Source organism: Pectinophora gossypiella, chromosome Z (genome assembly GCF_024362695.1).
Source record: "Pectinophora gossypiella chromosome Z, ilPecGoss1.1, whole genome shotgun sequence".
In the NCBI taxonomy this organism is placed as follows: domain Eukaryota; kingdom Metazoa; phylum Arthropoda; class Insecta; order Lepidoptera; family Gelechiidae; genus Pectinophora; species Pectinophora gossypiella.
Window position 1 is genome coordinate 17,370,511 of NC_065433.1, and position 27,892 is coordinate 17,398,402.

The window sequence follows — 27,892 nt, forward strand, 5'->3', positions numbered from 1 at the left end:
CAATTCCATACTTTTCCGACGGAAAATTCCACTTGATATCATCTCAGAATCATGGCCTCAATCACCCCTCAAAGTTTTTGTTACGATGTCACTAACACCCTGTATAGGTACCTATGGAAAGGATCTGTAAAGTTTAGGACTAATCGTTTTTCTTTGCCTTGTGAAGAGTGATGTGACGTTCCTGGGAATGTTGACAAATTGGGAATGTTCCCGTTGTATAAGGACACTCGCTGATTTTCTTTTTCAAATTGTTATTTCTTGAACTTTGATCTTAGTTGATGGTAGGGCTGGCAGAGGAAGACCGAGAAGGACTTACGATGATCAAATTGGAGATGTCCTCAGAAAAGGTTCAATACGATCTACTCTGAACCGGCGTGCGTGTATGAAGTGATTGATGAATGTGGAGGAAGCAAGAGAAGTGTGTCAGGATCGAAGCAAATGGAATTCTATAGTCTCTGCTTACCCCGGTGGGAAATAGGCGTGAGTTTATGTATGTATGTATGTTGATCTTATTTTCCTATAGATTAGGTAATAAAGCTCTTTTTACTGCTGGGAATGTTCCCAAAGCGGAAACATTGGAAGTATATCAATACATTGATGAAGCAATAAAATGTACATCATTAAAAGCTAAGCGATAAGAAACTAGTCACTATGGATACTTTACTTCGTTATCTGTTTTTACTCACTTACCTACTTTCCATATCTCGCGTAATAGGTATTTTGACATGTATTCTTCAGAAGAATTTATCAAATAAACTTTGATACGTCAGATTTGAGATAAGTGATTATTTAAGATAAGACAGAAGATAACGGTCTGCAGACATAACTGCTATGTGCCTGTGTTTGTGACACAAACTTTGTGGTGAACACGTGGTGAATAATTATTTCTGCGTTTTCATTGTTATTGTAGTGAAGCTGTTGATCTTCGTCACTTGAAGAGATCGTAAATACCTGGCCACGTGCTCGAAGCATCTTGTTACCGCTTCCACATGGAACTTTCTTGCACCAAATCTATGTTGCAAATCTAATTAAGCAAATAACAAACTAATCGTACCAATAGAGTGCCTGGTTTACGATGGGATCAATAGTTTATCACATATGTAAGTGAAGGTGAACCGTTTATGATTGTAGACTACTGCGACGTAATTAATATGTTATTTTAATAATTAAACACATTTGCGAAAAATAACTAACACTTGGTTTTTTTGCAGTTGTAACTTTCCTATTTAATACAGATTAAACAGAATTATCAATCAATTTATAATTCTTTATTGCACAAAAACATAGAATCAGCTAAACAGCACTGCCAGACAACCTAAGGAGAATAAGAAAATATTTCCTAAGTTGTGCCTGGAGGAAAAGCAAAAATAAAAATAATTATGTACAAGGAAGTGTTTTGCTACTGGGTTTGTTGTATGAAAAGATTAATAAGTAGGTACTTATTATTATTATGCGAAAACATGCGGGTCTCATGCGCAGTGGTTTTTTGCGCAAGATTAGATACGCGAGGAACGCGTTGGCCTACCTGTGTTTGCTGAAAGCGACGCGACGCAAGTGCCAAGTGATAGATAACTAATCACTAACACACAAACGGACAATGTTAAAATTTAATATAATTTAATAATATTAATTGGTATATAAGCAGGCACATGATGGCTGTACTTAAACTGCTTTCAAAATGGAATAATGGTGCAGCACTCACTCTGGGGCTTGTTAATAAACATTCCAATTACGTTTTAATTTACATTGTGGCGTACGTGTGTAGCTTGATCAGAAATATTTTGTAGCTTTGTAGTGGTGTCGCAATGTACACTAATATTAATAAATATATTTTACAATTGTTATGCTTATTGGACAGGCCAAGAATATCAGGGTAAGCGGTGAAAAGTTATAAAGTTTATATTGTATGCTCCTACGCTCGAAAACTTGTTAAAACTGCTCTGGCACAGTATTAAATCATTCATACGTAGGTATCTTTGTCGGAAACTCGGTTCACGTGAGCTGTTTTGAATGATATTAGAATCCGAACTGTGGGGTGAGAAGAATTCCATGCTTCTAAATATAGTCGGATGCTGTTGCGAGTGAATGAAAGGATTAGGTCCGCGTACCGCGCAAGTTCTTGTGGGTCGTGCTGTTCCCGCCCTAGTGGGCCGCCCTCAGCGCGCCATTGATTTTGGCGCGTCCTCGACCTTCGCTGATGTCGCTTCTCCGCGCCACCCTGTCTCCCTACTGAATTTGTGACCTATTTTTTATACCACGTCCAAATAAGATCCTTCTACGTCCTGTCACGAATGTATGGCGTAAAGCTGACTGTATTTGTGATAACCATGTTGTTCGCTTCATAAAAAATATCTAAATACTTTAGCACATACTTACGCAAATATACTTATTTTTTACAATTTTATGTTTAAATACAACTTAAACAAAAATAACGCTACCAAACAGCACGACCGTTAAGGATAAATCTAAGTAGGTAATAAGGAAAGAAACTGGAAATCGCGGTGTTAACAGACATGAGTTAGGTATAGACTTATACCTAAGTGTAGATTGTTAAACCTCTACGCGAGTAACCCTCCCCTCCGGATGCAGTGGTTGGCGAACATTACACCCCTCTTGCCCTGACACGAACTAGCAAATCGGCTAACCCAAATACCTAAGCACGCTGATAAATATTCATGATCACATATACCTACTTGCCTACACAGCTAAGAATATTTTTGTAATATGCTTCTTCTTCTATCGTGTGGGTGGATAATCAACTTCAGCATCCGTAGTCATCATCACGCTAGCGTCATCCCGATTTACAGGGTCCGCTTACCTAACCTGAAGATTTGCCAGGTATGGTTTTTTACAGAGTCGACCGCCTGTCTAACTATCCAACCCGCGAAGAGAAAACCAGCCCAATACAGGTTATGTCACATACCTCCGAAACGCAGTTCCAAGTACCTACCTATGTGGGTTTCCTCACAATGTTTTCCTTCACCGCTAAGCATGTGATAAACATGTATGATCCAAATTTCAGGATCTCTGGTGTTAGGGTTATTTTATTATTGAGCCACCAAAGGCCCTGATATGACTCATGTAACAGTTACGCAGGTACTTACATCAGTAAACAGTGACCAACGGCTTAACGTGCCTTCCGAAACATGAGATGAGCAAGACAAGCGGGTGATCAGCCTGCAATGTCCTAAGGCGCATTATAAAATGATTAGGACTGGTCTTCTTCTCCTATCGTGTGGGTTGTGAGGTGGATTACCAACCTCACCAACCCTGGTGTCAGGGTTACTATTGAGCCGCCAAAGAGCCCTGACATGACTCATGTAACGACTACGTGCTTACATCAGTAAGTAGTAACCGGGACCAACGGCTTAACGTGCCTTATGAATCACGGATCGTCTTACTTTCGGACAATCAGGTGATCAGCCTGTAATGTCCTAACCAAATTAGGGATCACAAAGTTATTTTTGTTATAAATATACTTATCTAGACACGTATTCTGTTTGTGAATGATAGTGAGGTAGGAAGAAACTGCAACGATTAAAATACTAGTGGTTGGCAGCCGGCTGGCATACTGGGCAGAGTCGTTAGGTTACCTACCTAATTAGCTTTTAATTAGTGATGCACCGTATAGAGTGATTTAACCGAATAATCGAATACCGAATATAATTCGATTTTAGTATTACCGAATCGAATATTCGCCGGTACTATCCGGTTTCGCGCTACCTCTAACTAAACCACAAGAGGAGGTAACCAAAATAACTAGTTATATCTATGCGTTCATCCGTAAAGCTTTCGTGAAGTATTTTCTTTTTAATACCAATAGGTTTGCGTTTGATTTTGGCTGAGGACTAATAAAAAACAGTTCATAACTTTAATCTATTGTTGACTTCTGTAAAAAGCCAAAAAGGTATTTTCTTTCTATAACCACATTTCATGAAGAAATTATACTACGTAACGTGACACCAAAACTGAATATTCGGTTTTCGTGCTGAATATGCCGAATACCGAACTCATTTCGCACCTCTACATTTAATCTCCATTATGTACACCTACCATGTCTATCTGTCGCACCTCATACAAAAAATGTGTCAGAGTACTAGGTAACGTACGTAGGTAACGTACTTAAATTTAAAAAGTTTTTTTACCGTAAAAACGCGTAAGCATAACATGCATATGGCCGATTTCATCAAGTTAATAAAGTACTTACACGAAGCATAGTTACGGGTGATTTGTGATTATACCTATCTGAGTATTATGTGCACAAACTTGCATCGCGCCGGCATTTCCATTTAAACATTTTCAAGGCCAGTCAGGTAGATACTTAGTTGATACATACAATATGTGTAGTGAGAAATCTACAGAAAGATTACTCACTTTGTTGTTGTCACACATTGTTCAATAATACCCGTCTGCACAGCCTATTATGTGAAATTATGTCATACTATTAGGTATTACGTACAGTGTCAGTTGTAAACAAGAGGAGATGTGGCGCCACCTATACAAGAACGCTCGAAGTATACGAATGGCCTCCCTGTATTTGTCACGTGCTTACCCATGCCCTGCTTCACGACGGCCTGAAAAATCTACCAATAGGAACGCGCACTGTTGCACCGACATTGGCTAGCGCACCAATCACAGCAAAGTATACTTTGACCACAGTGTGCACATGTGACTGATCACTAATTTTACTTTTCTTTAAATTTTTAGCTTTTAATTTACTTTTTTTACTTATTTTTTTATCTAATTAGTGCCTTGTGTTATACTTTTGTTAAATTAAATTATATATATAGAAGTTTTACAAAAATGAGTCGAAATGGTGAGTTGTTCGGTATTATTCTGTATATTTTGTACGCCTGCTCACATTGTATTTTTAGGGATATTTCGTATCGCGCCATCTATGGCATTACACTGGAAGTAGTTAGTGTACGGCTTTGTCCGCCAGGAACAAAGTTTATCGTGTCGCTAAATACAAGCCGTGAAGTTACGACATTTCTAAATGGCGGATATAGATGTCGCTGGGAAAACATGTGATAATCTTGTAAACTTTGTTTACTTATTTCCCGTATTAATGTCAGATATCGGTGTCATTATTATAATATAGATGGCGCTGAAAAGACATGTGATAGATAATCTTGTAAAGTTTGTTTATTTTCCTCTAATATCAAATAATTGAATGAAAATGAATTTCGATAGGAAAATTTACTGTGGATAAAGGATCGGTTATTATTTTTATTTTATACTTTTAATAATCGACAGATTCTACCTGTTTATTCTAACGTGTCAGGGTCCCCTGACCTGGCTCATGGACTACGTACCTACCTACCTGCCTACTTACTACTTACTATAATAAGTAGTAGTCGGAAGCAACGCCTTTATAATGCTTTCCGAAACACAGAATCATTTTATTTTTCGGACAATCAGGTTTACCTACTTGTTTATTTTTTACTTTTGACGTTTTATTATTTTTTATTCTTTTTTACAGATTTCCTGAGTCACGGGGCGAGTTTCAACAAAAAATACGGTTAGTAGAATTTTATTGGTCACTAATTTGAGATTTTATTTCCTTCGTGATAAATTACGATAAACGTTTTATTGTGTTTTTTATGAGAAAATAATGCCACATTTGTCTCAAATTGTTAACTGTTATTCACATGTTGTGATAGTGTGGGCGTTGAATTTTTTTTATTGTTACTGTACCCGTAGTCGTGGTATTGACAGTTGACAGGGGTAAATGGGTATATCGGAACGTGCGTGACGTCCTCGAGTCCTGGTATGCGCCTTGTTTCCCCATATTCCTCCTACATACTATACCTAGTGAAATCGTAATCCATCCTTCTAACGGACTACTGCATAGGCTTTTGCGATCTTGTCTTTTTATTTATTATCACTAATGAAAACAAAAATGATTTAGTTTATATTCAACGTCTGTCTTTGTCTAGAGTCACACATAACAACTTCTTGAGGGAAAATAACGTAAAGGAAAACAAAGTAAAAACCAGTTTGCGCCCTTGACTCTTGCTGCTTTCAATCATCAACAACCAATGATTAAGGCGGTTTTCATACGAACGTTTATAATAGTAACTATATTTTGGTCTAGTATTTTTGCAGGATAAGAAAAATAATACCTTACAAATATAATAAATAATAATATGAACAACTTTGATACACAACACTTAATTGACCAAAAATACTATTTTGACCAAATCGTTCAAATACCAAAGGAAACATAGGCAAGATGACAACCAAATCAAAACCTAGTTAAATAGTCGTACTCATGGTTACCATTTTTTTTTATTAAAATTCGTAAATAAGTCATAACGACGAATATATATAAAAATATCAAAAGCAAACTCAAATTTAAACTGCTCATACTTTTGAGCATTTTTAACTGGCTGCTATTTCGAAATATGCATTTTATAAATTTATCTATGATCCAGTCATATATCCAACGTATCCACCCTGCTAGGTATCACAGGCGTGAGTTTACGTAGGTTACCCGGCAAACCGGTTTTAAATTAGAAATCATTGCCATTTAAATGTTGATGTGCTAAAAAGTCTGTTCAGTCAAACTTTTGATCAAATGTTCATTTTCATTTTTGATTTGTTAAATACCTGTATAGTCTGGTTTTGTATCTAAAACAGTAATTAAAAATATCATTAAATCATTTATATGTATCAATAATTTACTAATCTGTTCCGATATACTGTCCCTAAATCTTAAAACCTTTCATCAATTCCAATTCTCATACAAAAGACATTAACGCGAGCATATTTTCAACGTAATGATCGACGATTACACATTTTTTTTTATTTTATAGTCCGATCATTTGGTATCTTATAACTAGAGAGTTATCTGGGAGTTTTAAAATTGGTGATTTTGTACATTTTAACGTGCTATTTCTTAATTTCTACTTTTTCATCTCGTATATTTACCGCTAGCGTTCGGTACCAAAATTAGTTTTATTTTTAAAAATATCTAATTTGTTTTACTATAACTGATCTTGGAGTGAATATAAAAGTTGTGAGAGGACAAAATGTTCTTCAAATTAGGTCTTGCTCAATATCTTTTTAATATACATATTAAACAGTTCTTGAGTTACATACACCGCGAAGGGTGGGCGGATCGGCGCGTATAACCGAAATAGACTCGCGTTGATGTCTTTTGTATGAAAATTTTGTAACAAATTGGAATTGATAGGAGGTGTTGTTGAATCTAACTATACAGGACGTTAGGGATATTGTAACAAATACTGAGGGGGATGAATCAGACCATGATTCTGAGTTGATATATACGTAAAGTGCAATTTCCCGTCGGAAAATTCATAGTGTGTTTTTAATTATTTTCAGTCCCATACTAATAGCGGACCGGATTTGTAAATTATTGCTACACCTACTTCAAGACATTTTGAATTATTGATTTGACCATTTTTATAATAATAATAATAATAACGTTTATTGCATCAATTCAGATTAGGTACATATAATTATATTATTTTAAAAACGCTTTTATTTATTACCGTTCTTATGATATAGACAAAACAACCCCCCCTTTAAATTATTATGTTATGAATTTTTAATTACTTGTTAGGATATCTGCTACAATAACTCATTCAGTGAAAATTACACTGAACACTTATTACGGGGTTTGACCCGTTTGTGTGGCAAGTTTTGACTGTACGCGGTCCGCTCTAAGCGATATATCTCCAGAACCATTAAATAAATGAAATATTGTCCAAACCGACGGAAAGACCGGGGCGGAAAGGTTCTCGAATGGCGACCACGTGTCGGACGACGCTCAGTTGGTAGGCCCGCTACAAGGTGGACCGACGATCTGGTGAACTCAAAACAGATAGGTATTGTCGAAATTCACTCAAAACAGATACGTTTTTCTATATGGCGGCGCAAGTGGCAAAACAAGGTGGCATGGCAAAGTTGAAATTTGGAAAGAGCTCGTCAAAATGTACAAAATCATCAATTTGCAAAAGAGCTACTTCCAGGCAACCAACAAATGACTCGACTATAGGTACGTGTTCTTATAATTCACAATCTCTGTCCAAATAGAAGCCACGTAAAGTATTCGAGTAAGCAGGTATATTATTTAAAACTCAGTTACGAATTGGTGTTTGTTGCCACAGCTTTTTAGTTTGTTGTTTCATTAGGAAATTATGTATAGCAAAGTATTGTCACAACTCACGTTGAGAAATGTACATTGAAATAAACGTATTTGTAAATCCTGTCAAGTGAGTGTTTGGTACGCATTGCTAAGTTTTTCGTAGCTTTTTCATTGCAAAACAACAGTTATTTTTTCATCTGGGTACATCATTTACAAATAGAAGAGCATTGATAAATACTCACCTAAGACGTGGCTTCGGCCTTATTAAAATTTGGACATGACGAAAAATTGCATGGCTTTTCCTTTGTCTTTCCCCAAGGGGATAAACAAGTTTAAAAAAAACAAAGTTTGAAATGTATCCGTTATTTTATTAAATGACCTATGTTTTGTAAATTGGTGGAGGTGTTTTTACGGCTAATAGCAGTGGAGCAGCGTGGTGGAGTATGCTCCATACCCCCTCCGGTTGATTGAGGGGAGGCCTGTGCCCAGCAGTGGGACGTATATAGGCAGTTTATGTATGTTATGTTTTGTAAATTGAATAATTAACAACCTATTTTATACGTTTTTTGTTGCGAATTATGCGTCTAGGTAGCTTACATCAAAACGTTTTAAAGTTAGGTATCTGGTTAGGAGTCAGTGCAAGTTTGCGTCATACGTGGCGCTAGGTATAGGTATAGGTAGCTATAATGACACAAATTATATAACAACTGTGCATTACGAATGATTACAGTGCCATGAAAAATCCATGCAGTCTTTCCGGTACTTAGGTGTAAGACTGTCCCGTCGTATTTTATGGAGTGTGTCCATTCTGGGGTGTCCAATGAGCAGCGACCCGCGTTTTGCTCTCCGGATGCATCCGACAAACGTGTCCGGCGTAATCCCGATTTAGTCCGGCGGTCCTGCTTCCTAAACCATTAACGAACCAGCTTTGATGTCAAATGTTTATAGCTTGAAATCATAGCGAAACGTATGTTAATTAAGCCAGCTATGACTTCAAGAATTAAAAGAAAACAAAATCAAATCATAGGTGGGTCACAGAAAAGGGCACCTGCTTATATTTTTTTGCTGACTTCTTTCTTCGTCCTGTTTTTCTTCCTTTTTTTACGTGACTGTCAAATATGACGTTTATAGGAAAGCGGTATAGACTTGGAGACTATTGACATGGTGGTGGCGAGGGGCGGCTACGATCTACCCACCCTAAACTTTGTCATCGCGTAACGGATTTTTCTTTTGTCCAAACATCAAGTTGCCACAAAACGTAATCATTTGCAACATCGCAACTGAATTTGTTTACTTGAAACTGTTTACACATTCTTCATTATTAGCCCCAAACTTTTTATTGCAAAAATATTGTAAATTTAATGTTTATTAGGTTTCATACGCTTAGGTAATGCAGGCGATTCCAGCGGCTATTTAACTCAATGCAGATATGACAAGATGTGCTGTAAGCTCGGCAGGAGAAAAATAGGGATTGAATATTTTCATATCAAGCAAAACTTCTAACTCAAATGCTAACCTAAACCTGAATCTCAAAACCGAACCTAAAACCAGGCACTATCGACGACCTTGTGCTCGTCTGGGCGTCAGGTTTTCTGCGACTTTATCCCATCCTTCATAGGTAATCGATTTGAACGCAGTAATATCCTGTCTGATGCAATGTACCTAATCTATATGTTACTATAGTGTATAAGCGTAGCAATTTTTTACTTATTATTATTTCACGTCACATTTTCATTATGATGTACAACTAAACACTAAATTCATGTAGATCCATTGTTCGCTTAACGTCTTTGGAATTTAATGTGCTAAACGTATAAAAGTATGTGCCAATCTGAGTGTGTTGTTTTCACTGATTGTCCAAGTGGCGCCGGACCCATTGGAGCTTATTTTATTTTATGGAGCTTCCATCAAAATTAAAATAATTACGTTACTGGGAGTTTTTTTTTCTGTTTTACCTTACTGCACCTCCAAACACAATATTTCTGAGACGTTACACAATGATTTTAAGTCGATTTACTTTCCACGTTTCGAGTTCCAAAAGGGGTGGGGAATTCCGCTGGAGCGTGCTGCGCTGCGCTGTGCTTGAAGATTACGGAATAATCATTGGCTTGATTTTGCTGAGCATACGGCGATCTGTCGCGTCACAAACGTGATAGTCCAAAATGCAATCATGTCACCGAAATATAAAATTGTTCATTATTTAATTTATCTTATGCATAAAGAGGGTTCTCCTTCACTCATACTAACTACTAATTGAGGACATTTCAGGAAGCCAAACAAATACCTACATAGGCTGTGTATATAGGTAATCTTTCTAAATCAGAAATGCATTTTCAAAGAGTATTTGGCAGGCTAATTGCGCAACGGGATGGGAAATGATATCAGAGGTGGATTAATTATAAAATTAATACCTACTCATTACATTCCAGTTACGTCAGACGTATTCGGGTATGGAAATGAAAAAGCCTTTGTCTGGCGTAGATAAAATGTATAGTAATTTCCTGAAAATTTAATTATTGACTATAACAGAAAAAAAAGTGAAATTTTAAAATCTTTTCCACCTCTTCAGGAAGACAATGCTCCTTTTCGTGCGTAAATCAGTGAGGAAAAGCGCACTTTATTCTCTTGGGAAACAAAGTAGCTTTTTATTTTAATTGTATACCTACTCGGATTTTCCAGTAGGAGAACTCACTGGAACATAGTCATACAGCCTGATCTACAGTATTCAATAGGCGAAGGTTTGTTCAGAAACTCATTTCGCCGTTAGTGGTTTTATTTATTGCTTAAGTCAATAAATGGTGCTATTGTCTTTTTAAAAAACCTAATCATAACTTTAAAGTATGTCCGACTCACCCTTGATCGTCTCCCAATTTTAGTTTATTTACGCTCAAACTATTACTGACTATTAGTTTCTACTACCGTAGCCGAAACGTAAAATATTAGGCTGCTTATATCAGAATATAGTAGGAATGCAATGAAGACGTATCTTCATTTTTGACTGTTTTTGGTCCTGAGTGGAAAATTCCAACGATTTTAATAAAATTTGCACCATTCTATAAGTTCCAATGAAAAAATAATTATTGCAGATAAATTCGAAGACAAATATATACCTATTATGTATATTACACGCACTCGTATTTAGCAGCCCACATACACTAACAAATACGAATATTGTGCAGTTTCATCAATATTACATACGTATAGGAGTATACATATACTGTACACTTCCGCCTACCTCTTCGGGGATAAAGGTGTAATGTTATGTTATTTTGTGTTACATACATACGGATCAAATTGACATCATTAAGTTGGTTAAAATTTTTATTCATAAACTACCTAAAAGAAAACTCATAAAATACATGATTTAAACTACCTTTTTTGTGTTATACATTACTATGGCGATAAATGAGTGCGTCCAGTCATGTCCTCAGTCGTTTAACTTTAAAAGAGTTGAGAAAAACAAGTTGTTGGACAGAGCTTATGACCTATAACTTATAAAAGAATTTCGTTGAAGAGTAGAATAGCCTCCACACGAAAGTAAATTTGTTTCATGCTCTTGAATCGCTGCGCTCGCAGTAGCCTAAGAATATTATACTACTTCGCTGGTTCGTAATTTCTGCACTGGCATACAAAACACAACTTTGTTGAACAACTATTTTATCAAACGATTACAGATTTTTAATTTGAAGTATAATGTAATTTTATATTTTATTTGACTCCATGCAAATTTCTGTGTTTGGAGGAACGCAAGAAACATGTAAATCCGGAATACATAAGCAATTACGGCTTTTGTTTCTTTGAAAATAATAATACTCATATTGATTGACTATATCTAGAATGGAATGGGAGAAAAAGTAACGTTAAAAATAAATTAAAATAGTGTCTGAAAAATAAATTAATTCTCATTTTTGTTAACTAGATACGTTACATACACGATGACGATTAACATATTGCCAATGAATTTCAATATTAGTATTATCTAAATAATAATACTAAGTTTATAGACTAAGGTTTTTTAATAATTTTATGATTCTAAACTTAATGTATCAATTAAAATAATATAACATTAAATCTGTATATTATTAACGTATAACAATAAATAAATAATAATAGAAGGATCTACAATTTATTTTTATTTAAAAAAAATCTATAAAATTTATTTAGTTGGACTGAAATGAAGTATTCGTGTAATAATTTTTTTTTAATTAATATTATTCGCTTACTTAATTTCATTTTACATACTGCATTGCCGGTCTGTTATTCGCAATAAAATTGCTTGTAACATCATCAACTTCACGTGAAGTTTCTTGCGAAATAAAAATAATTTATTTATTTTAACTTATAGTTACGAATATATTATAAACATAATACCTGATTATTAATTGCATATAAATGAACGTAGCATAAGCTCACGGCTAGATTCCCTATTGGGGTAGGCTGAGTCTGAATCTGGATTAATAAATGAAGTCATGAAATAGAAATGTACAAGTCTTATTGTGCTTTTACTACTGGTTTAGCACTAATCGTAGAACATTAAAAAAATTTTTCGCATACGACACAAGTGGATCTTGTGTTGGTGTCAGTAATATCTTTCACCAGATCAAGGCCCATATTGGGTTGCGTTGTTGATTTCTAAGAATGTTCGCTTAAGTTTGGAGAGTCACCGAAGGGGTGGCACCCCGGGGGTGGGTAGGCGACGGCTCTTGTGCTTGCGCAAAGGGGGCGCGCGGGGGCCGGGGGCACGTGGCGACTGACGTGCACGTTGCGGGCCGACGTGCCGGCGCACGTGGCGCGGAGCGTGCTCGAGGCGCGCTCCGGCGGCTCCCTCAATCCTGCCGCGCGCTGCTCCCGGGTCGGTCGCGTCCGCACTCGCTTTGCTTGTTTACTTGCTTGGACGGAGTGCAGCAACGATTGAGTGCGTCAGGGAGCGTGGCGGCGCGTGCTCGCGATGCTGGCCCGCCCGCCGCCTGGATCGCCACGGTTATATCGACATGGGCACAGACTCGATGGGCATAGAGATGGCTTCCTGGGCACCCGGCCCTAGCGCTCATATAGTCCCGTCACAACAAGACAGTTGCTTCTTACCGCCGCCGCCGCTGCCGTCTCCGCTTCCCCCGCATCATCATCGCCGACCGGTCATTCAGTCCACAGGTAGGCCATGTCTTCATTTTATTTTCAGGCTACCTGTCTCGTATTATGATGCCGACTAAGTATATTTCCTTATCGCGAAACACGGTATGTCAAGGTGTAGGTAAGTGGCTGCAGTATATGAGAGCACTTAAGTGCTCGTGGAAAACGCTCGTGTTATAGTTGACTTAAAAATATTTCCTTTCATAAAGAATAAGTAAAATAGAAAAGTATAATTTACTGTTCTATTCAATAACAGTTTTTACGGCTCTCGTTAAAGCGACAAGTGTGAATAAATACACCTTTTTAAGAGTGTTGGTATGAATACAATCATTAGTTAGGTGGAAACAATTAGGTAAGTATCCAACACAAACAGTGTTTACTATCTCATCGAAGATTGTTGTAGGCTCTTCTTAAGCAAGTAAACACAAATTTATTTACATACATGATCGCGATAAGCGCGGCTAGTAGGTACTAGATTTACGTGAGTAATAAAAACCGGTCAAGTGCGAAAGAATCTACATTTACCATATCTTACCTATTTGCGATTTACAAACGCTTGTTGTTGTTTAATTTATATCCCAACAGTCAGTGTGTTTTGTAAATCAAACACATTTAAAGCACCTAACGATGATTAAGTAGACATTATACTCGATAATTAGGTATACATTCATCTACACTTAGCTCTGTGTTATTTGCCACACCAAGGTCGTATGCCTTCTTAGCTTTATATTTAATCCTGCATTAAAACTTCATCACTCAGTTTCGCAGTTCTCTATAACTTCTATACTAAAAGCACATTCTATAATGTAGTCGCCTCATTTAGTTTAAATACATTACTAAACAATTGTAGATGAAGACGTTGACAGAACTCATGCACCTACCTAGTTTGTAGGAATATTTAAATTATATTCACTGAAAATATATTCTTGAAAATATAGAAATCGAACATCTATCGAGATAAAAACGTTGACCTTGTTGATAATAGAAGCATTTTGCAAAATAAATGCATAGCAAGTGCTTAGATTCAATTAATTTAATGTCATGTCATTAGCAACCTGTGGATGGAGTCGATAGTAGCACAAACTCAAGTGTCGTAGCTCGTTTACAAACTATGAAGTTTTGGAACTCACGTCGTTAAGTTGTACGTATCGCAGTGCAGTTTCGCGCCGTTTAAAGTGCAGCTGTCTACATGGAGTGCAGCGCGGGCGCAGCGCGTGTCACGGTCAAGGCCGACCCGCTCTCTATCACGATTCGCATACTATAGCTGTTGACTCAGCCATACTTATAAATCTACTGGTAATTACATGTATCAAACTTTGAGTTCCGTTTTTGAAACTTATTTTGTATCAATTTCTGTCGATAAATCGTCTATGCATATTAACAGTTAAGATAAGAGGCTGTCGTCTACGATCTATTGAAACGGGTACATGTATTAATTGCCAGTGTGGAAGTGTGTGTGCATGATATCAGCGGTTGGAGTACCAACACGTGCTCTTGTATGCGCGGCCGCACGTAAAACCGTTTATCGTCTCTCGTCTAGGCATAATCAACTCCCGCATCTATCTCTATATTTCATTAATACATAACATAACATAAACAGCCTATATACGTCCCACTGCTGGGCACAGGCCTCCCCTCAATCAACCGGAGGGGGTATGGAGCATACTCCACCACGCTGTTCCAATGCGGGTTGGTGGAGGTATTTTTACGGCTAATAGCCGGGACCAACGGCTTAACGTGCCCTCCGAAGCACGGAATCATCTTACTTTTTCGGACAATCAGGTGATTCAAGCCTGAAAAGTCCTTACCAAACAAAGGACAGTCTCACAAAGTGATTTCGACAATGTCCCCACCGGGAATCGAACCCGGACCTCCAGATCGTGAGCCTAACGCTCTCACCACTAGACCACGGAGGGTGTTCATTAATTATATTTCATTAATAATATTATTTAACTCCAAATATCTTCTTTCCCGCGAAAATTGAATATTCGCCGAAAACCTACATAAATATTGTTTTTTTTATAATTTAATATAGATTATGTCGCCTGCTATTTGTATAATTCGTCGGATTTTATCGTATACTAATGTTAAAATGTCACTATGGTTCTGAGTGTCACCGGCTTGCTTCTCACACGGGGAGCGCCGGTTCGATTCTCTGTACTGGACTGGCCCCGGAAAGCCGTCTAATTGTCCAGCTAGTCTGTATGGGTGAATATCAAAATGTGTCAAGTTTATTGGCGAACTGTCATATAATTTTTTCGTGAAAATTGGGGAAATTGGGAAAATTGGGAATTGAAAAATTCCTTTTTCATGTCGGAACCGAGGATCCTTTTGGATCTTTTTCATGTCGGAACCCAATTTTTCACGAAAAAATAAGATGAAATTTCGCCACCAAACTTGAAATTTTGAGATTCACCCGTATGGGAAAATATAGTTTGTGTAGAAATATACATAGCACCTACTTTTGTTGAAGCTAGCTTATAATGATGACCAGGCTAATCGGCATAAGGTTGGTTACATCTCTATTTAAAATTTCTTAAGTGACAGAAACAGAAAGCTGGGTGAAGCGAGGGTACTTAATTTATCTTGTGATGCTTGTACTAACCTAACCTAACCCAATTGGGTGTACATAACCGTAACCGTATAACCGTGAGCTTATGTTATGTTAGTAATGCTCAAAATCAAACTTACCTTTCTTAAGGCCCTACTATCTTACTAGCACACCATAGTTGAACAACCACATTTTGTGGCTTTTAATTTATCCAGCTTTGGATGTAGGCGTCCTCTCTTCTTCTCCGCTTCCTGGGCGGTTTTGCGCTCACTGCATCCAACCCTTGCCTGCCTATCTCCAGACATCATCATCTGATTATCATCTGTTAATATTAAGCCGGAATTTGAATTTGATATATTTGAGCGAATTTAATATCTTTTCTAGAATCAATAAAATGTCAAAAACAAATTCATAAACCGAACATAATACGATAATGTACAAAACTCTTATACAGTTCTGTTACTGCTTTCCCCTTAAAATAAAATAACTAAGACACTGGTTAGGAATTAAGTAGTTTAGGTAATTATGTAGATAGATCATCTACCAAAACAAGCCATAACAAATTAAAATACATGTCACTTAGGTATGGTCATTCCATCGTACACGCGATTGGACTTGTTTGTAGTTCCATTATTTTCCGCATTTCATTACTGCGGTTGAGCAGGCGCAGTATTCAAGAAGTTCAGTGTTACTTGTGTTACTTTGCCGCAAACTCGGTAGATGGCGTTGGAGTGTGCACAATTTTCTATGGTAACTATTGTTAGTAAAAGTAATTTAGATTCTAACATTCTGTTGAACAAAATATTATTTCTTACTTAATTACTTAGATTTTAAAGTCGATTTATTTTTTTAAAATTAGGTACAATTTTATATCTTTTGGTAACCCATATGGATACTAAAATGTAAATACTTTTGTAAAATGACCTATAAGCCGCTATTAGTATACTTGTCGAAATGCAACCGCATCCGCCCACCAGTACCCGCAACCCTATCTACACCAGCACCAGCAATCGCATCCGCATCCCGCCCTCCCAACACCAACCTCCTCAACCCCCATCAGCACTCGAACCTGCATCATCCTCAATCCGCATTAACACCCGCACTTGCATCCACTGGACATTAAAATATGTCCGACACATCCTTGACTGTATTTTTCTTATATTTACAGCCAAACCATTTCTAATAAACTGACTTCATGATACTTATAAAATATAAGGGTTTCCTTCATACAAAAGACATCAACGACATCATTGTTATTTTTCATAATAATATTCTTTGATAACCTTTAAATACTAAGCCCATTCTGATGAAACTGGCATTTTTCCTCATATAAGAAGATTTTTTGCAAAACGATTTGTAATTTCTGAAAAAGTCGTAAACAAATATATATACATCAATACGCCTTAATATTAGCCACATACAAATATATAGAGACAGGTCAAATTGATAACCTCCTTTTTTGAAAACAGTTAACTGTTAAAGCGTCGTACCCTCGACGGAACTGATTTGTTATGGTTGTATAATACAACATTTTCAACTCAAACCCTAGTGGGCGTTGGCTGTTGGAGGGAGAGTCCCGCGCCATTCCACGTGACCGTCGCTCTAGCCCCGTGTCATTAATACTAATTAATTTCTTCTAATGGAAGCTCTAGGTACCACGAATAAGATGTCTACGGCCTTCAATAAGATAAGAGTGCGTCCTAGCATTGCATTAACTTTTGCTTAAATATCTCTCTTTTCACGAGGTCCGCTAACCCAAAGATTTGATAGCCCGATTTTTTTGACCACCTGTCTGGTCTTCTACACCGCCTTCGGATTGAAAACCAACCCAATTAAAAGTTGGGTCACGTATAAGTTATTGTATATGTACATTTCTTCACTATGTCTTCTATACGAGTATAATACACATACAAAATATATTTAAATATGATATGAGACTCCCGATATTTCGACACTGTTGCAAGTGCCATGATCACAGATGACTGATGAGATTGGAGTAGAGTACTCCAATAGTATGATAATAACCGCGTAAACCTTAAACAAAGTAACATGACATTTTAATTTTCACGCGACGCGTGAGGTAAACCTAGCTCAGCCTCTGGTGGGTAGCGGAGAGTTGCCATTCTATACGTAGTATTATTCCTTATTCTATCATGACGATGTAATAATAGTCACCACTGCCTTCATTCACACCGTCATGGCAACTAATAGGCAGTTTTAGGGAAATGCTATTTTTAGAAAACAAAGTAAGCTAGGGTAATATGATTACCAATCGTACATTTTGTAAATTCCTGTAAACATCCTGTTTGTTGCTGCAATTACGTATGACGCAATATTTTCTACTGTTCCGTCTCTACATTCCGCAGTTATGGTATATTTCTCTCTAACTGATTTATCATTATGCATGCATGTCTGAACAACGCATTTTAGACCTAAATATTTTATATTTCCAATACAAACTGATCAAAAATATATATTATATTATGTATTAACTCAATGATTGACGTATTATTTTTAAAATAAATAAGGTTTCTTTGTGATTTTATTTAACAAGAAAAATATGCGTGTTTTAGTGGAAAAAAATGCATTAATACATCAGGCTATTATATAATTTCATCCCGATCATCGCAGGACGCTCGTCCTCCAAACTACGAAGGACGCAATATTGTACCAATATAGTACATGCGTACAATTTACTTGCCATTGTATATATATTTCCATCATATAATTTCGGTGACATAAATTGGCTTCCTGTACGTTACCTATATGGCTTTATCGACATTGGTGAATTAGTAGTCGGATGAACTGGCATTAGAAGCGTTCATTAAAATAAGTACTGAGTTTTCAATTGTCTTATACTTAATAATAAGTTTGTCCGAAAAAGGGAGGGCTTCAGTTAAATATACATACATACATAAACTCACGCCTATTTCCCACCGGGGTATGCAGAGACTATGGAGTTCCATTTGCTTCGAACCTGACATAATTCTCTGGCTTCCTCCACATTCATCAATCGTTTCATACACGCCCGCCAGGTTTTTTGAGTTAAAGAGTTGCACAAAAAAAAAGATTTATAGGTATTAAATTTTTCATTCGGAGTGTATTTTTCCTTGACGTTATGTGGATAGTTGTAGATACGTAACAAAAAGTGGTATTTACTATGAGAAGTGAGTAATAAATTTAAAGTAACATGTGTTAAAATAAGTACCCCATAAAGTTAGTCCTCAGAGTCACGCGAAAGGCCCCGTGACCTCCCAACCCTCGCAGCGCTCCTACCAACACTCCACGTTGCCATGACGTTTGCCCCCGCTGCTAGCCCAACAATCCACGTTGCCACGACATTTGCCCTCGCCACTAGACCAACATTCTACGTTGCTACGTCAATTGCCCCGGCCAGATACAACCTCCTCCCTGGCGGCGTACCTATACGGCTGCGTCACTGAAACAATAGGAAGATTTATTAAACTCCGGACCCAACTTCAATAGTACCTTCAGAGTAAAGGTTTACTTTTGAAATTCAATCTCCTGGATTTGTAAATTGGGTCGTGTACTAGGTTCAAGATAAATTATTAAATTCTGATTACTAAATAAAGACACATCTAAAAGTAACGAAAAACGTTTTCTTTTTTCAATTTTACTCATTTTTGAATTTTAAACAAGAAAAACGTAATAATAAGTCCGACAATTTATCACGTTTTTCTATGACGTCACAAAGTGCTTTTTCAAACAAATTCTATAGTGATTTCGTGTTTTGACGTTTAGTAAAAAGTAACTGATTTGACTAGTTGGAAACTAGCCTATTCTAACATGCTTAGATACCTGTTACTGAATCTGATATTCGGAGTATCATAAAGGATTTAAAGTATTCAAACTACGACCCACACAAGAGTAGATTAGTCAGTAGGTGCGTTTAGGTATACAATAGTGTATAACAGTGGTGTGTGCCAGGTGTAGTAGGTGTAAGCAGACCACGCTTGTTATTGTAGGCGCCACACAATAGGCTGATAAGGAGTTGGCGATAACTGAAAGCCGGATGCGAACCCTGACATTGGTGCATACTTATACTTAGATCCTTCTCTAAGATTATTTCTGAATAACTTTGTTGTTCTACTTCAATGCTTGAATGACCTACACCAACATCAAGAACTTGTATTTCATTTCATGACCTCGACCGTTTTTAACACTTTCGACAAAACTTTCAACGTTAGAAACTATAATTTTATGTTTTATGTGTCCTACCGTCGTGCTGACATTTGCAATCTAAATGTTTTCGACACCGAGATCCACCGACCTTTGTTTTCATATGCTAATTTTCGATGCATTTTTACTGTCTTTTCTGATATGTATACACTTGCAGCATTAACAGCGTTTACAAAAATATTAGTTTACGATGTTGGTACATTTAAGTAACATTTGTAACTGATATTGACAATCGAGCACGGACGTAAATACCTTTGAATACTCGTATTAGGTTTAGATCGGATTCAATAGAGTTCAGTGTGAGTAGCACAAGGCTTTGGAAGGTCATAGCAAAGCATCATGTAAACAATAGTTACATAAAGCAGGCTGGGCGCAGGCGCCGCTGCGCGTCGGCTAACGATAGTGAAACTGCCGAATATGCATCTATGTTAATGCGCATTATAGCCGCAGCGGACATTTTCTCGCCGGTTTCGGCAGAGGTGAAAGTGTTCGTGTTTTTGAGAAAGGAAAAGTAGCTTATTTTTTGTGGTAAGAGGCTGCGCGGGCGCGGACGACCGGCTGCCCCCTCCCCGCGCCCGCGCAGTTCGAAAGTGAAACCTGCGCCTCTCGCTCAGCTTTTGGCTGCAGTACTTTTGTTAGCATTCCAATGTCAATGCATTTATCGCGAATTAGTTTCGGATGAAGTCGGCATACCTAGATTGACGAGCGGCAATTTTATTTACTTGCTTTTGTATGTAAGTCACTTACAAAGCATATTTATTATATTTTACATCAGACGTAACATACGAAAATACTCACAAGAGTTAGCGTCTCTAATTTATCTATCTAGTATTAGTGTGCTCAATTATTTTAAATATATCAACATTTTATTTGATTAAACCTGGTACCTATTTTGTAATTAATTTTATTTAATTTAGTTACCTACATATTCATACAATAAAAATTAGGTTTATAGCAAATCTTACTACTTTTATTACTTCTTATTACCTATTATTTAGTAGTACGTTTAAACTATTTCGATGCCAAATTTTTTAAACATAGACCTAACAGCAAGATAGTTATATACTTAGGGATATATATATATATATTTCGCAACTATTTTACTAGTATTATATCTATATCACGGGTCAAGTTTAATGATAGAATAATCTTACTAAAATAATCTTGATAAATAGCAACGAAATCTACTTATTATATAACTTTCAATAAGTTACAAGTCACAATACTCTTGAGCAACAATACGTAGGTACGTAGAAAGTAATTACTTTAATAAAAACATAAACAACAACACAATTGTAAATTATGAAAATGCTTGGGACTTTGTAAAATACTCCTTACTTATTAACAGTGATCTATTAATAGCTTTTGATATGTAATTCTAGATGTTATGACAAAAGGAAAGAAATATCTAGATGTTATAAAAAACCAAAAATATTTGAGATAAAAGAAGTATTCTCCCAAAACTATTCATTGGTTGTAGGTAACAACAACCCAACATTTTTCAAACTTGGCACTTTGTAAAGTACAACCAGACTTTTCATCTTCTGTATCTATCTTCCCGGTACTATTTCTGTACATTGTACTAATAAACTTCAAATAAGCAGCAGAACACATTTCTGAAAATTAAAAAAAAAAATCGTTCAATAATGAAATAAAAACTAGTGAACTGACGGATTTTCATTGATGTCAAGGAACTCTAATCTAAACTTTGTTTTATTGTAAGCGGTTCACAAACAAAAAATAAGCCCTTTTATTTAATCTGCATATATACGGTTTTCGACTCTGAAATAAAAACTAAGTACTTAATTAAAACACATAATAACGGGTTCCTAAGCACGGGGGGTACGGGTAACTAAGTACTTACTGAAAGAATTTTGATACTTTTTTGCAAATGGTACCCTAGTGAAACCCTTAAGCTAACTTGGACAAATTTTTGTATCTATACCTAATTTTATTGAGAGTTTATTTAACTTGACCACCTTACAACGCGCTTCTTTCATTACTGGTAGAGCAGTAAGTCGACTAGTATTATATACGTATTATTGCTAAAGTTTATTGTAAATTGTAGCTTATTGAAGGTTACAATAAGTTGTTTTTGTAATAAAAATAATTTGAGACGAGTTCAGTAAGATAATCATATCACTAAACTGGAGCTGTGTTATCATTATATTTCTAGTAAGATATTAATGAATGAACAGCTTTCGTTTAACTATGTTACGGTATAATTATTTATATCTCTAGAGATGTAACTATATTACAAATATATGTATCTAACCGCAGTTTTATAATAATAGGAAGCAAAACGGCATTTAAAAATGTCCGTGATAGTAATATGCCTGTTATAATTTCTATGATTAATAAATTATTACAATGAAATACTAATACCACCGTACTCGTAATTTAAACAATTAATCACTTAAACAAGTAATTTAAAATGTATATAAAGCGATATTGTATTGAAGTATTGTGTGTACAGTTTTACCGTCATAGCGTCCCGTCCTTCGCTAGTAAAAGAAATATCAGTTTGAAGCGGCGCGGGCGGCGCTCCAGTTCAAGTACGAGTTAGTGTGAGATAAGCGATACCCCGGAGGTTATCTGGCAGATCTCAACAACTCAGTATAAATTCGCAGCTCTCAACGAAGTAATTTAAGTTATGGTTCCTTTCCTTGTCAAAATATACTTATTTAAAGGCATGTTGCATTCAGCTCAATCGCAGCCTGTTCATTCAGCGAGTTCAATTCTTTTATCTTGCATAAAATATTTTATATAAGATTTAGTACTATAAAATATCCACCATGTCATTTCTCTAAGACGCAAGATTATTATTTTTCTTAGAATGTCTAAAAGAATAAATGCCAAACATATCTCCACGCTTGTATCCCAGAAGCGATAGGCAGAGGTGCAGAGTATAGACTTCCACTCCTTGCCAGCTATGTTTAAATTTTATGTAATAAGGGGCGGGCTATATTGCCATAATAAATAAATAATTGTTCTTCTAAAATTATTATTATTATTATTATATTATTTTACGTAACGATCAGATCAATATGCTCGGATTCAGAATATTGAGATTGATGAAACGCAATTTAATTCCTTTTAAATCAATGCAAGGAATTGTCTTTTATTTCGAAGTATACATCATAATTATCTATACTTATAATAAATCTGTAGAGAGGTCAATTCTGTACATTAAATATATTTTCAAAATAACTATCAGGGGGTGATTAGTGATCGATACTGATGCCAAAAATGCAATCAGTAAAATTTTTGTCTGTCTGTCTGTCGGTCTGTCTGTCTGTCTGTCTGTATGTTCCTTATAGAAACAAAAACTACTGGACGGATTTTAATGAAACTTGGTACAATTATTCTTCATGCTTCTGGGCAGGCTATAGTATACTTTTCATCACGCTACAATCAATAGGAGCAGAGTAGTGAAGGGAAATTTTGGGAAAACGGGAGAAGTTACTCCATTTTTTAAGCTTCCGTCGCGTGGGCAGCCTTAATGGTTAAAGTTACATAGAAATCATGTATGACGGAAATATCTTCTAAATATATAAAAGGAGAAACTGACTGACTGAATGACTGACATATCAACGCACAGCCTAAACGGCTAAACGTAGGCACTTGAAATTAGGAAGGGACGTAGCTTAGGTACCGTAGAGGTGCACTAAGAAAGGAATTCTCGAAATTCCCACGGGAACAGGAATTAGCGGGAAAACCCTTTTGTATAAAAATTCTAAACCGCTTAAGTTAGACGCTTGAAATTTGGCATGCAGGTACCATAGTTAACTTAAAGCTTAGTTGCAACTGGATATTGCAAAATTCCCACGGTAACGGGAGTTAGCGGGAAAAAACATTTGTATGATAAAATCTAAACCGCGTAAGATAGATGTTTTCAATCTAGCATGCATGCTACGAATAAAAGCATGCATGCATACCTTAGTAAATATAAATTTTAGTTATGGCTGTATTTTGAAAACTGGGAATTGGCGGGTAAGAAAAATTGTATGAAAAAATCTAAACTGCATAAGTTAGATGCTTGAAATTTGACATGCATATATTATATACCTTAGTGAATGCAAAGTTAAAAATTTCCCTGGGAACGGGAAGCGAGTTAGAGGCTTGAAATTTATAGCTCGCGGTAGTGGCAACCGAGAAATGTCGTGGCCGCGGCGGCGTTTGTGGGGCGGCGACAGCGGTGGCGAGGCGCGGAGGGAGGGCAGATACCCGAGTGAGCAACCGGAACGCGGCAGACGCGTGAGGGCAGACGTCGTTGATGGTCGTGTCAAATATTGAATTTTGCGGGCGAACTTTTCACTATTCTTTGATGGTTCAAATCTTTCGTAGGTAGTTTTCTGTTGAATTTTCCAGGCGGACGTTTCACGGCGTATTTCTGTTGTAATTTTTAAATTTTGTTTAAATTTTCGAAACTGATCGTATTTTCCTAAAATTTCAAACCAAATCATAAACTAATAATCTAGAAATTAATAACAATTCATTATTTAACTGAGCTACTTATACTGTAACCTCATTTAAAAATAATAAAATTAAGCATTTTTTAACCTTTCTCCCACACACACAAAGATCTTTCTTTTATAACACGCCACGCGGACGGAGTCGCGGGCAAAAGCTAGTGATACTATAATATAATACGATAACTTTAGGGCTTATTAAGCTTGCTTCTCAGAAATTAAACCATCATTTATGTCTCTAAAAGTTTATAGCAACATTAAGTATTAGGACAATTCACACTCTACAGGACTTTTCCTTCATCAATCATCAATATATAGAATAACAGTCATTTGTCTAATCGCCGTCACTTGTTTTAAATGTCATTCAATACAGAAAGGTCAATTAATGATTGTACTCGCACTGTTCGTCTAATAAGCAGGGTATCAGTTTAGTATACAATATGATATAAATACATACATAAACAGGCTACACACGTCCCACTCGCTGGTCATGGGCCTCCCCTCAAGCATGGTGGAGTGTAGTGTAGTCGGCGGGATGGAGGTGTTTTTGCTATATGATACTAACCTTAAAGTCGGCAATAATAGCTAAATGATGTTTTACTTATTATTCATATAGGACTTTTTTGTTCATATAGGATGTTTTACTTATTATTCATTAGGACTCGTATTTGTAAATTTCTATTAAAGCAACGTGAATCATCCTAAGTTTTCTTTTTGTCCTTGACACGACCATGCGCACCTAACTCGCTGGCAAAGTGATAGCGATGATATTTTTTAAATATGAGAATGTGTTGTTTGTAATTGACACTTTGTTCTACATAATTATATTACTTACTATAAATAAAATAGCTGCAGGTAAAATTGTTGTATTGAACTTATTTTATTATTTTGGCTTAAGTAAGATACACTAGACTATTCTTCTTCAGAGCATCTTCTGCAGCGGCATCAAATCGCGATACTACTCGATAATAAAGTCTACAATCTGAATCTTTGCTGTAAAAATATGGATTATAAGGAGGTAAGTACATTGGAAGTGTTTTGGAACGAGACAAAAGGAATGAAAAATGTTGTTGCTGAGAAAAGCCAAATTAGCAACTTGGAGGTATGTGGCGGAGGCGGCAATAGGCACACCTGGTCGCAAGCGGCTGCACTGTGATGCGGAGGAAAACACTATTGTTCCCGCTATCGCACGCGCACCTCCCCCCTCCCCGCTCCTGCCTCGCGCTCGCCTGCACACCTCGCCGCATATAAACACAGCTGGGCTAATCACGGCTGCTTGATATACTGATTACAGGCACACTGTACGCGACTTGATTACATACTAAATAGATTCACTATTTGAATATTCCCACGGATTTAAGTAAATCACATTTACAGCCATCCTTGTAACTTGATACCGTCTGATTTATATAGCCGATCCTTGATTGAAGAAGACTCATTCGTCAGGCGATGTTGTTTATTTTATTTATTTCGTTCATTTTGGGCAACGTGGTTCACATTAACTTAATTAATACTTATATATTATACTCATTACTAAAAATAATAATAAAACAATTCCTAAAACTAAAAATGTTATATTATCTCGGTACATTTTGTACTGTTTTCCACCGCAGAATCGACGTAGTCGTCAGAGAGCGAGTAGGTAATGTTTGAAGGTGTCCTGAAGGGACCTGTAAATTCACACACTACGATAGAATTTAAATTGAATTTCCAACCATGCAACAGGAATTAAATATTGCTGGTTCTAATAACTAACTACTACTCAATAGTGCAAAATAAACCATAAGCTGATTACATTAATTTCATTGCAGCATGCTATAGTCTCACCTAGTAGAATTGTTTGGTTTCATAGTATTTTAGCATTCATGAAACTGAACGAATTGTTGGTACTTTATAATATAAGTGTAGGTATCTATTAACAGCTGCCGTGGTCTACTGGTTAGAGCGTTAGGCTCACGATCTGGAGGTCCGGGTTCGAATCCCGATGGGGACATTGTCGAAATCACTTTGTGAGACTGTCCTTTGTTTGGTAAGGACTTTTCAGGCTTGAATCACCTGATTGTCCGAAAAAGTAAGATGATTCCGTGCTTCGGAGGGCACGTTAAGCCGTTGGTCCCGGCTATTAGCCGTAAAAACACCTCCACCAACCCTCCGGTTGATTGAGGGGAGGCCTGTGCCCAGCAGTGGGACGTATATAGGCAGTTTATGTATCTACTAGCTTTTGCCCGCGACTTCGTCCGCGTGGCGTGTTATATAAGAGAGAGATCTTTGTGTGTGTGGGAGTGCATATCAAATTTCAAGCATCTAACTTATGCAGTTTAGATTTTTTCATACAATTTTTTTCCCAATAACTCCCATTTTTCAAAATACAGCCAAAAATAAACTTTATATTTACTAAAGTATGCATGCATGCTAGATTGAATCAATTGATTGAATTGATTTTTTTTTAATTGATTGTTCATTGAGTTTTAATTTTAATACACACTTCCTCTCTTCCCTTCAACGTTGCTGTGCCCTACAGGGTCCATGTTTTAGTTCCTATGCCTATGTAACACCCCATTGTACTACATGGAATGCAATAAATAATTTAATTGAATTGAATTGAAAACATCTATCTTACGCGGTTTCGATTTTTTCATACAAATGTTTTTTTCCCGCTAACTCCCGTTTCCGTGGGAATTTTGCAATATCCTGTTGCAACTAAGGTTTAAGTTAACTAAGGTACCTGCATGCCAAATTTCAAGCGTCTAACTTAAGCGGTTTAGATTTTTCATACAAAAGGATTTTCCCGCTAATTTCCGTTCCCGTGGGAATTCCGGGAATTCCTTTCTTAGTGCACCTCTACGGTACCTAAGCTATGTCCCTTCCAAATTTCAAATGCCTACATTTAGCCGTTCAGGCTATGCGTTGATATGTCAGTCACTGAGTCAGTCAGTTTCTCCTTTTATTTAGATTTGATTTTTTCATACAAATGTTTTTTCCCGCTAACTACCGTTCCCGTGGGAATTTTGTAATATTCTGTTGCAACTAAGCTTTAAGTTTACTAAAGTACCTGCATGCCAAATTTCAAACGTCTAACTTGAGTGGTTTAGATTTTTCATAAAAAAGGATTTTCCCGCTAATTCCCGTTCCCGTGGGAATTTCGGGAATTCATTTCTTAGTACACCTCTACGGTGTCTAAGGTACCTGCGTGCCAAATTTTAAACATCTTACTTGAATGGTTTAGATTTTTCATACAAAAGGATTTTCCCGTTAATTCCCGTTCCCGTGGGAATTTCGGGAATTCCTTTCTTAGTGCACCTCCACGGTACCTAAGGTACCTGCATGACAAATTTCAAACGTCTAACTTGAATGGTTTAGATTTTTCATACAAAAGGATTTTCCCGCTAATTCCCGTTCTCGTGAGAATTTCGGGAATTCCTTTCT

At 36.6% G+C, this 27,892-nt stretch overlaps 1 protein-coding gene across 5 annotated transcripts in view; it reads left to right on the forward strand.

The window, feature by feature from the left end:
* Positions 1–27,892, forward strand: part of LOC126380475 (hepatic leukemia factor) — a 111,812-nt gene that overhangs the window by 58,390 nt on the left and 25,530 nt on the right. For 3 of the 5 annotated variants that reach the window (XM_050029914.1, XM_050029915.1, XM_050029916.1), the window contains exon 2: positions 5,483–5,521. In XM_050029914.1, the coding sequence (XP_049885871.1) occupies positions 5,483–5,521 (39 nt within the window). Of the gene's footprint in view, positions 1–4,669; positions 4,817–5,482; positions 5,522–12,925; positions 13,265–27,892 lie in introns of those variants that run through there. The other 2 variants (XM_050029917.1, XM_050029913.1) reach the window with 2 other exon arrangements.